Source organism: Uloborus diversus, chromosome 4 (assembly GCF_026930045.1).
Source record: "Uloborus diversus isolate 005 chromosome 4, Udiv.v.3.1, whole genome shotgun sequence".
NCBI classification, from domain to species: domain Eukaryota; kingdom Metazoa; phylum Arthropoda; class Arachnida; order Araneae; family Uloboridae; genus Uloborus; species Uloborus diversus.
The window spans coordinates 116,818,100-116,830,391 of record NC_072734.1 but is presented as its reverse complement, the minus strand read 5'-3'; the positions used below and the strand labels follow the sequence as shown (position 1 = coordinate 116,830,391).

At 32.6% G+C, this 12,292-nt stretch overlaps 1 protein-coding gene across 1 annotated transcript in view; it reads right to left on the bottom strand.

Moving 5' to 3' along the window:
- Nucleotides 1–12,292, bottom strand: part of LOC129219873 (golgin subfamily B member 1-like) — a 31,948-nt gene that overhangs the window by 19,338 nt on the left and 318 nt on the right. Inside the window, exons 2-4 of the mRNA XM_054854184.1 lie at nt 10,464–10,574; nt 6,397–6,475; nt 5,528–5,642 (exon numbers count right to left, since the gene is read on the bottom strand). Of these exons, the coding sequence (XP_054710159.1) occupies nt 5,528–5,642; nt 6,397–6,475; nt 10,464–10,574 (305 nt within the window). The remainder of the gene's footprint in view (nt 1–5,527; nt 5,643–6,396; nt 6,476–10,463; nt 10,575–12,292) is intronic.

Genomic DNA, 12,292 nt, shown 5'->3' with positions numbered 1-12,292 from the left:
ATTAAAAGTTTGAAGCAGAAAAAAGAAATAAAAAAATAGTGAAAAAATATGAAATCTAACTTTTTATAAGGTCCCCCTAAGTCTCCTATATTGCATTTACGGAAATCATCTCTAAGAAAAATAACATCAAAACAAAAAAATTTAACATTTATGACCAAAATTCAAGGAGATATTCAAGTTCAAAATTAGAAGAGAGAGTGCAGAAGATGGGTTTGGAATCTTTTGTCTTTCAGAGAAATGACACGCTGCGAAGGAAAAAAACCCAGTAGAACTCCAACTGTCCGAACTCCAACTATTTGCATTGCTTTCAGAATGCAGCAAACAAAACTAAGGAGAAAACTTAATGCAATTCGCAAAGTAACGATTCTGTGTAAGGGTGTATCCAGCTCAAAATAAAAGGCGGTGGAGGCAGGCTTGTCATTTGGGCAATCAGTGGGGTCAGTTGTCCTTCACCCACGCTCAATTTTGGAAACAAAGTATTTATGCATTTTGCTGCTTTTCCCTAAAATGAGGCATTAAGTCCCTTTGTCCCCTCACTAGAAAATTCTGAAATGACAGGCTTGGGTAAGGTCCTTTTATAAACTTAAACTTTTCCACAGTACATGGGGAAAAGATCATGTGTAATAAGACTTTTGCAAAAGATAAGACAATGTTCATTCGAGAGTTAGTGGAAAAGGGAAGTAAGTGTTTTTGGTGTTATGTTAACTTGCATTACCCTCACAGGGGTATTGCGATATTAACTCAACTAAACACCAATAACTTCCCCTTTTCAGAGCTCCCAAAAAAGAAATACAAATTTTCAAAACCAGTCCCAAAGTTAGTAGAGCCAAATTCATTGATAAGTTTAGGAATTTAGGCAACAGTCAATTTATTAAGTTTTTTAAATTTCTTTCCACTCTTTTTTCTTTTGGTTTCATTTTAAACATTTCCTATTTTGGTACCGGGACAGCTTCCCTCCCTTTCATCCTTTGGATACCCCCATGTATACAGCAGCACTTGATTCTTTTGATAGATTACGTGACTAAGATAAGATACACCCGAACCTGGTTTTGTGCGGTCTTTTTTTGTATGATGTTTTTTGTGTGGTATGTGAAAATTATTTATAAAACGAGCGGAAATTATTTATTAAATGAGTGCGAGGTACTATCTTCAAGTGACGATAGGGGCATCCTGATGGGAAGTCACTGTGACCTCCGAAAAATTTCCTTATTCAGTTAATTTTTCAAGGGTCAGCAAAATTATCATCACTTGGTTTGTTTTGATTTCGTTTAAATATAAAATTTTCTTTGGGTTATTTTCTACATGAGACTTTTTATATGGGGTCCCTATCCACCTCATAAAAGATATTTTTTGACTGTGTTGTGAAAACAACTTTTTATAGCTACTCGTGAAGTTTCAAACAATTAATGCAATTTGTTTTTATGTGGTCTCCATCCACTGCATAAAAACAGGTTTGTGTGTAGGTACAGTGACGCTAACTCCATGGAGCCTGAGGATAAAAAAATATTTTTGAGGGGGCAGAGCCCCCCCCCCCCCCCAATAAATCAAGAAAATTATTAGTTATATTATGCTTCATAAACTCACAAATTTATCTTTCATGTTCCTTGTTTGAAGATACAAAATAGTTTACCTTGTAAAATACATTCAGTAATGAGTTAAAACAAATAATTATTACGGCAGAGTAAGCCGGTTAACTGAAAATGAGTAGTGTGAATAATGATAGTGTTACGGTGCTGCAAGCTCACTTAGAATTTGTCCCAGTGCGCAAACCTACGGGTCAAGTCTGTCGCCGGTGGACAGCGCTGCAGCACGCTCATCTAAGTGTTGCTGATCTGGAAAAATATATGAGGGTTTGATTTGTAATTTTAATGGGAGGCGTGATAGTATTGAATACTTTTGGGAATTGTGTTTAAAAGAAAAACCTTCACAAAATGATGACCCTTCGCTTCCTCAGAATCCACGTACCAAAGAGGTATGAAAACAACGAAGCCAGCTCAATGCACACTTTCAAAATCCTTAAGGATTTACTTCAAGGCACTTTACATTGAGGTTTGTGAAATGGTGAAATCTTACATTATTGGGAAATTTACATTAACTGGACTCACACAGGTCATTGCAGTTGAACAAGAGTGCTTACTTTTATTAAACAAAGGTGAAACAAATTTTGAAAAGTCAACTGAGTTTTTCAAAAATGACCTAGACACTGAGAGACTGCGTTTATACTCGAATATGTTAGACGATATCACAAATGAAAAAACAACTGGTCTTAAAAAACATGCGTAAATTAAATGTATTTTACCAAAAAACTGTGCGTGTTTGTATTTATTTTTTCTTTCATTCAAAGCCAAAAATATGCGTCAGGCTTGTCGAGTTTTCGGGGTTCCAATGTTGATTATATAACTTTAAAATGCTTAAAAATTTTTTAAAACTCACAATTGTTTATCTCAAATTCAGAAAATTTCCTGCAGCAAAACCCCAGAGTATGCCCCCCCCCCCAATATTTTTTTTAAATCGGCATCTCTGGGAGTCCTTCTCCATGCAAGTCAAGTCATGCGACCTTATACCAATGCCTAGCTACGGCACTGAACGGCTCTCCATTAAATAGAACAAAAAAATGTCTTTTACTAAGACAAGTGACATGAGCTAGTTGAACCAGAAAATTTGTATACCAATTTTTAGATTGTTTTACTTTGAAAATGCCATGCCACATATTGTTTAAATTATGCACACCAGAAAATACGGCATTTTAAAAGTACAAAAATCTGACCTTTATTTTTTTTGGGGGGGGGGGGACCTCTGTGGGATTACATAGCCCCCAACACTCCTGATGATGTCTGACCCCCTCAATAATTTTCGCAAGTTGGCGCCCCTGTGCAGTTATAAGATTAGCTAATGTTCTTGCAATTGATCTTCTCAATTTGAATTTTGAAATTTAATTATTTTCTTATGTTCCACTTTTTCAAAGACTATTATAAATTAGTGATTACATAAAAAATAAATTAATTTAAAGTTCTTTCAAACTGAAATGAGTTAATTTCTTAATCTACTTTTTGTACATTTTTACATGTTACCTTTAGCTGTTTTCATTATATAGCTTTCAGAGTGAAAAATAAAATTACAAATGAATAAAAGTATTTTAATTATACAAAAAAGGTAAATTTTGCTATAATTAATGGTATTTTGAACTTGCTTGCCTTTTGATTGATTGTTTCTATTTCTTTCTTTCTTTCTCTCTCTCTCTCCTTATTGGTTTATTTATTTGCTTGTTTGTTAATTTTTACTTTACTTTTGTTTTTGAGGGGGAATATGATTTGTGAAGAACGACATTCTTAGACTGAGTAAATTCCTAAATTCAAGCATTACGCTATGATACACGAAATACACTGCCAGCTTAGCCATTCCAATCGAGGGCTGCAAGGGCACCCATATAGGGCGGCAAGGAGGGCTTGAGCTCCCCTTAGAAATTACAACTTGCTCGCTCTTAGTACTTTTTTCTTTGCAGAAATGTAAAAACATTTCTTCTCCAGCCATTAACGCATAAGTTATTAAAAATATTAAATTTTAATGACTCTAATCTGTCCTAAAATGTGATTCCATGGGGAAAATATCCTGCTAAACCATGGTTAAAATATCTGAGTCCCCCCCTTACAATTTTGCATATGGGCGCCCATGGAGGACTGCAGTTTGGGGGAAGGGGGGGGGGAACGAATGAGATGAAAATTTAAGAAGTTGAATATTTAATATATGTTGTCATACATTGGATTTTTATTAACATTTTCTTTAACCATTGTCATAAAGATAAAATGAACATACATATGGAAAAAAAATGATTTTATTTGTATCAGCATATCATTGAAAAGGGGAAAATAATCAAATGACATTTCTAATATTAATCATGCCATTTGACTTCTCGGGTGAGGGCAGGAAAGTAGCAAATGCCCCAGACATAAAAAATTTTGTAAAGCGGAAGTTACCTGCATTCTTTTAGGAAAAACAGAACTATTAGTTGATTAGAGCTGGAGAGTTACCACTCAAATTTACTTTTTAAGCCTCCAAATAGTGTTGCAACTTTCTAGTAACCTTTTTTTTTTTGAAACTTTTTAATATTTTCCATTTTGGAAGGGGAAAGGGAGCAGCTGCCCTGCCTTGCCCCCCCCCCCCCCCCCCCCGATACACACCTGATTCTGGCAACAAAACACGTACTATTGTCAAACAGCTTACTTTGATTGAATTATTCAGCAAACAATGACTTGTATTTACAGTACAGTTACACTTATGTATTATATCATACATCACTAACGAAACACACTCGGCAAATGTACATCACTTGAAGTACGATTAGCATAAAAAAGTGTTACTGTTTCACTTCATTAATTAAAAGTTTCTTCTTTGTGAATGGTTTTCTTTCACTTATTTTCAACATAGATTCAGTAATTGATTAAAGTAGACCCTTTTCTCAGAAATATTCAATTATATGAATTTTGGATCATCCTACTGTAGTCAGATCCCAATTGATTCAGATAATTGGATTTCTACTGTAATCATATTTTTCATTGCTACTGAAAAATAAATGCAAATGTTATGCTATGATGAATGAAAATGTATTACACAAGTTCATACAATTTGAAAAAACATGCTATTATGCACACATATAATTTTAAACAATTGTTAGCTGCTAAATTTCTCACAAAAAGGTATACCTATCTGTGAGTGTAAAGTGGTATAAGTTATAAAATGCTGTGTTTCGTTGATGAATGATGGTTGCACTAATGCCAAATTTTTTTGCATTTGAATTGTTTTTTTTTTATGCTTATGGCTTCCCTAAGAACAATGTAGGGGACTTGGAAACCATACAAAAAGTTAGATTTTGTATTTTTTTCACTATTTTCTTTTACAGCTTCAAACTTTTAACACCTTAACTCTGCATTAAATTTTTACCATTTTTGCAACTGGAAACATACATCTAAGACAAAGGGTTGCAAAACTAGAGGTCTTGCAGGATAAATGGGGCGGCGCTGAATATATATATATACTTATATATGCATATATACATATATAGTAAAACCCCTCCTAACGGACACCCCTCTTATGCGAGCAATTTTTAATTCCCCTATTCCACGGCAAATAACATTGTTAAATCCCTGTATTGCAGACAAAACAATTTGTCCTGTTAGTGTTTGCATTAGAGGGGTTTTACTCTACATATGAACTATACAGTAGAACAGCAGTCATTTAAAATAAACCAATTCTTCTTTTTTTAAGTGTTCATTTCTGTTTCAGGATGCGATACTAAAAAATAAAACTTCTTTTGTAACAAAAATTGTGTCCCATTTTGAAGAAAAAAATAAATGATGACCTTAAGTATACATTTTCACAATTCCAAACCTCGTTTCTCAGAATCTAGCAAAATATCTCTTACAGTCAATAAAATAAATTACAGTTGTATTTTTCTTGTTTACTGAAGTGTATAAAAACACAGATATTTTATGTCTCTCCTGAATAATTCTTTTTATAAATAGATACCTACCTTCTAATTCATCTTTGTACCTATTTACTCTATCTTTCTCAGATCTCAAGAGGTCAATAGTTGTCTGTTTCCTTTTGAGATCAATTTTCATAGTTTTTATCTCATTATGGGATTCCTGCAATAGATAATTATATTTTTCAAAATGAAAATAATTAAAGCATCTACTATAGCAAAATAATGTTCAAGAAAAATTCAACAATGTATAATAAAATTCAAATGCAAATATTTTCAGCTGAAAGCTAAGCAATTTTTGAGAAAAATTCAAAACTTTCTGGGATAGAGTAAAATGTTTTATGATGAGAAACATTTCCATGGAGGGAAAACAACTTCAGTGCACTAATTTCAATTTAAAATACTTTTAAGGGTTATCTTATCAATGTAGTTTCAAATATGCTATAGTAAGAGGTGATGATTTAAAAGGAGAAGTTTTAAAAACGTCATTGCAAGCTTTTTCGGCAAGGTTAAAGGATGTGTTTGTATTCAACCTCTCTCTCATAACAATCTTTCAAAATGGAAGCATCAAAACACAATTTTCGATGGTATCTGAAGATGTTAGAGGAGAGGGGAGGGGGAGTAATGTTTAAAAATTGAACTCCTAAATAATTTTAGAACTTTAATGATGTTGAGAGGGGGGTTTGGGAATGTTCCCCGGGTTTTATTCTTTTTTTAAATGAAGGCTTATAAATGCAATCTTTTAGTTTCCATGACCTGTACAAACCCTGGAATCCAAAACCAATGTCTTTAATTATCTCGGAAGATTCATTTCTGAAGACACTGCTGTTTACCTGTGCATGGCAGTACTATTGTTACTAAGTATATCTGAAAATAAGTTCGCTAAAAGTTATCATTAACTTTAAATCTCTACTCACAGCTAGTTTTCTGACCATCTTTTCTCCCTCAGCAACCATGGACGGACGTTGCTTGCTGTTTTCTTGCATGCATGATCTTGTTCTAGGAGTTAAAGATTTCCTTGAAAACTATTTTGCATCAACATTCTTCATCAAGTCAATAGTAAAAAATACAACCTCAATCATATTTGTCACACATCAAGCTCTTTATTCTTTGCATACAAATAATTGAGGTAGTGAGTAACAAAGGGATGTAAGTGGACGCTTTCAAGTTTTGAGTAAAACCCAGTAAAAGTTCTGGTCCTAGGTAGACCTTCATTGAAGGTTTTCTAAATCATGCTGTATAGCAGTACCTACCAGGGCTACCAGAACTAACTCTTGCCCCAAAACAACACCTGCCATTTGTACTGGTTTTGTTCAAATTTTTAATTTTGCCACTTACCTCCCTTAGCTTCTCATTTTGCATCATATGTACAGTTGAGAGCAAAAGTGGTAAAGTCAATAACACAAGATTTTGAGTAATTGAATATTTCAGTAGCCACTTTTGAACAAAACATTACAGCTGTTCCGTTTTAGGATTACTTTCTATGGGTAAATGATTAAACCTACACTTACATACAGCACTCACAAAAAGGAGAATAAAGTTAAAACTAATTTCTAATGTTGTACATTCAAATGATACAAAACCTGACTAACACCACTTTTGCTCTCCAGGGTGGCCACTCTCCAGACAAACTCAAATTCCCTGAAATTTCTAGGTTTTCAGAATAAAATTTCTGAAATTCCAGACACCACGAAAAGTACTTCCAATTTTTAAACCTGATTTTGGAACATAACTAAACCACTATACAACACCTATTATACAACGCATCAAAATATGTACACATACACAACTATGTGTAGCACTTTAAGTGTTCAATGAGGGTATGTTTCAAAAAAAAAAAAAAGAGTTTACTTCTATTTAAGTAAATTTTCCTTATCAACAGTTGAATAAATTATACTTAAACTAAATAATAATATCGGCAGGGCAAATTTAATGTTTCAAAAAAAAAAGTTTTACCTCTATTTAAGTAAATTTTTCCCATCAACAGTTTAATAAATTATATTAAAATTCAATAGCAAAATTGACAGAGCAAAGTTTCAATAAAAAAGATATTTAAAAAAATCAAGAATAATTTTTTTGGAACTGATGTGATGTACCCCACCCTTGGCGACTTTTTCCTGTTGGTGCCAAGAAAGCGTCGCCAAGAAAACGATGTATGACGACATATGTCATACATCGTTCTTAGCGATGCTTTTTTAGCGCCAACAGGAAAAAATCAGATAAAAAAACATGATCAAAGCACTTTAGAACACAATATATATAAAAACATAAAACCACAACAAAAAACATCCTGAATATATGCTTCAAAAATACCAGAAACTAGAAAAGACCAATTACTAGAAAGTATTTAAAATGCTTAAATTGACAAATTACTATAACAGCTCACCAATGAAATATGTACCAATAGAAATAAAAGCTATTTTATAACATGCATTTCATCGAACAAAAACTTTTCTCATACTCTGCTAAAAAAGAGCAAAGCGATTCAAATTGCGATGTTTAAAGCGAAAAACATCCCCAAAATCAATAACTATTTCAGCCAAAAAAGCCCTTAGTTACTCAAATTTCGACTTATGAAAAGTAGAAATGTCTCAACAGAACATCCTAAACATAAACAATACAAAAATACAATAATTTATTTGCTATCCAGACATGCTTTCAAAATACCTATTATATTTTACTTAAAATAACCTCTTTATATTTTTATAAAATGCTGGAGTCAACTTATTTTCAGAAATTCAGTACCTAAAGGAGGCACGTTAATAGAATATGCCTAAATAATTCGTGGCATCGATAAGAACTAACTTTTAGAACAAAATAACCATACTATTTTTGTAAAATTAATTTACATACAGTAAAAATAGAGTTTAAAACTACGAGAACCCATCAAGGATTTGTAAGAACAAAAAATTTCGGAAGTAAGAGGTTTTTTTTTTTTTTTTTTTTGAATTTTAAAATAAAGAACTTACCTTTTTATGGTATAAATCCTAACACTCACTCTAAAACAAAACATCATATGACAATAGCACATTACACCACCACGTTGGAGTTAACTTTTAATTAACATTCAAATTTGAAGAAACTAGCATTTTTTAATGTTTTTACTTCAAAACACAACTATTGAATTTAAACTAACACAAAATAAGCTTTCCTGTAAGGTATATTGCACAAAACAACACGTATCTCTCCTGCGTGAAACAGAGTAGACAACCCAAGTAAACAAGTTTGAACAGATCTAAGATTGCCTAACACAGGTTAGTTTCGCCAGGGATGCCATGCTTAAAAAATTATCGCCTCATTGGCGAGAAAAATATTTCAATTTTGTGCAAAAAATCGGATGTCGCCAAATGGGGGGGGGGGGGGGGGTATATCACATCTGTACCTTTTTTTAAAATAATCCCAAACACACACTCTTTAAAAAAATATTTTCCAATTTTAGCCAAACATTGAAAAAAAAAAACATTAAATGCCGGACTCACTAATGTTTTATACAATTAACCGTACATAAATTGGAGCTCGCTAAAAAAATAATAACGACAATACGACTACAAAAAAATATATATAAAGGAAAATTTTAGTGATATCAACTAAGAGTAAAATTTGTAAATAACAAAAGTTGTGATTGCAAACACGAGTCGTTAACCCAAAGTCTCTTTTATCAAAAAATCAAACCTACAATAAAATGGAGGAGGAAGCAGATTTTCTATCATAAGCGTTCATTACTTTTCTTCTTTTCATAGCGTTTATTTTCAAGAAAAACTCATCTTTTTTTTTTTTTTTGGAAGTATGGAGAGCAACTTCCACGATTTAAATTTTTTTTCTCTGAAAATGGAGGGCTTGAACTTTCAAACCAGTACACCAATAGTAAAGTATAAAGCAAACTTTCCCAATTCAGCATACGAAAAGCCAGTTGGAGAAAAATCACGTGACCACGTTCGTGGCAAAAGCTGATACATGGCCTGTCATAATTACCAGAGTTGATCATAAATTTCCCTGAGTTTTTCTTGAAATATTTTTAAATTCTCCGAGAATTCCGTTTTCCAGGTTCCCAGAGTGAGTGGCCACCCTGCTCTCGACAGCTCAAATATAAGCAGCAAGTTATTCCACATAAGCTGGCTAAGGCAGAACTATAAGCAATATACTGGCAGCCGCCCATTTATCAATTAAAGAGACTGCAATTTCATCCTAATGGTGCTGCTAACGTGGACAAAACTGCAATTTCTGGGCTATTGGTATATTGCACATAGTTCTGCCTCAGCCCTGGCTTAAGGGCAATACAGGGCCGGATTTGGAAATGTGGAGGCCCCTAATCAAGGTTCGAAAAGATCATCATATTTTCGAAAATATCCCATACTTGGATATATATATACATATATATGTACATATATATATATATATATATATACACAATATATATATATATATATATATATATATATATATATATATATATATATATATATATATATATATATATATCCGAATATTTTGATTATGTATATATCCGATATTTTCGACCCGTGAAAGTTAGGATATTTTGTAAAAATTTTACTGTGGAGGCCCCAGGACAGTAGCCCTGCCTGCCCTCCCTTAAATCCGGCCCTGGGGCAATAACTTACTGCTTAATATTCAAGTCTTGCCTTCAACTTAACAGTTGAACCACACTGCAGACTATAGCTGGTTAGATAAATTTACATAAACTACCAGTTTGTTGGTGCTCTTAGCTTCAATGAGATGACATCTGCTTACAGCTTAGTAATTTCCTATTTCAGACTGATGAGTCCAAACAAGATCAAAACCAGTTTCTGGATGGGCTAACTGGGCTGTTAGTATATTGCATGAAGCTCATATATAGCTTAAACAATTGATGACAAACATAATTCACAAATGACAATAAGCATGTAAAATATTTAAGCAATGGAAAAGGAAAGGGGAAAAAAGATAGAAAACTTTTTTTAAAAAGGTAAACAAATAAGAAGGATATAAGTAGCCAATTTCATTTTCCAGTACATAAATTTGCTGCTGCAAATTTTCTATGTATGCTGCTTGAGATTCCACCATGCAGCTTGATTCAGTTTGGCAAACAGTTTTATTTCTAAAGAAGGAAAAAAAAATACTAAAATATAATTGAGGTTTGATTTTCAGCATAATTGTATTTTTGATATTAGTTTAAAAGTACAGAGATAGCTCTTGAAGTATATTTTTACCTATCTGAGATTTACTGGTATTGACAATATTTGACAAAAAGGATATTATATTATATTATAATCAAATATTTGAAGGACATTTCAATATGCAATAATTAAAATGAAACTTTAGAAAGAAATGTAATATTTTGACACAAAACAGCGGTGTCTAGAAAACAAATGAACCAGTTCTCATGATCTTTTTGCAAAGTAATTTAAAGTTTTAGGCTAGGGATGCACAGCTTGCAGCAAGCAGGCCAAATGCTGTCCAAGACTATTTAAAGTTTTTCTTTTTTTTAAATAAAAAAAAAAGTTTTTTTTTTTAATAATTCTTTTGAAGCAAAATGTTTTAAGAAGGAAAGAAAAACTAAAAACAAACTCTCCAGACAAGATCTTAAATTACACACATCAGATTAAAATACTCCAAAATTTGTTTTTAAAAAGACTTCAAGACTGAAGGGAAAAAGAGTAGGTCTGAGAATTTCAATCTTCAGTCATTATCCAGTAAACAGTAGATCCTTTTAGTTTACTAGCCACTTTTTCTGCAAATGTAATAATTATTCTAATAGCAACTATGTCATTGTGAAAAGAAAAGAAAAAAAAAAGGACACCTTTCAAATATTTCAGTGCTTAAAGTCAATGTCAACTTAAAGGTTAAAAACCTACTCATTTCACTTTTGCATGTTGAATCCTTTCATTTTTAAATGTGTTAATTCAACAAAATGTGTCACACATTTATCTGTAATTTTTTCAGAAATTTGCACCGGCTTGTTCTTGCAGAGTACTAATATATAAGCTTTTAATTTGTGGTCAGTATTAATTGTTTAATAAAGAATTGGTTATTCACATTTTGCCCTGCTTATATACTTATTTAAAAATGGTTACAAAAAGTACAAAAATCGATACTATTTTTGAGAACTTTGGTAGCCAGTGACAAAAATTCAGAGTTCCAAATCTAGAGATTTAATCACAGGGGTTGGGGTTTTTGTTTGAAAGTTATAGCTTCTTTGGGGCTATTTTTCAATTTAATATTTTTTGGAAATGCTGGGCAACCTGGTTCATCTTTAAATTCAGGCAGAGACAGAATTTGTCAAAGTGAAAAAACGAAACAAAGGGGAAAATCTTGTATAAGTAATGTAAAATATTTTTCCTCCATAAATTAAAATTACTGCTTGGTCATTACATTTCACATTTGCCACACATCTATATTTTTCAGTAAAAAAATGTTGTCATGTTTATTCTCTTAAGCACTGTAATTCAAAGTGCTTTAGCAGCAAATTTTTTTAGACATGAAAAATCCTAATTACAAAACTGAGACGAACAAAATCGAGCTAGTAGAAGCCAAAAAATAAAAAAGAATCACTAAAAGTACAGAAAAATATCAAAAGCAATGAAAACTGAACCGAACCATTGCTTCAGTCACTCGAACCATTGCTTCAGTCACTCGTCTGGTCTGCTAATTCTATATTAGCTACCAGTTTGTTTCGCACTCTTGGCTTCCTTAAGAGGTTTTCCATCTCCAGCTCAGTCACTTTCCTATGCCGGGCTGATGAGTGCAAATAAGCACGAAACTGCAGTCCTCGGCTGGAAATGACTGAGCTGGCGGTGTATTTCAGGATTAAAATGT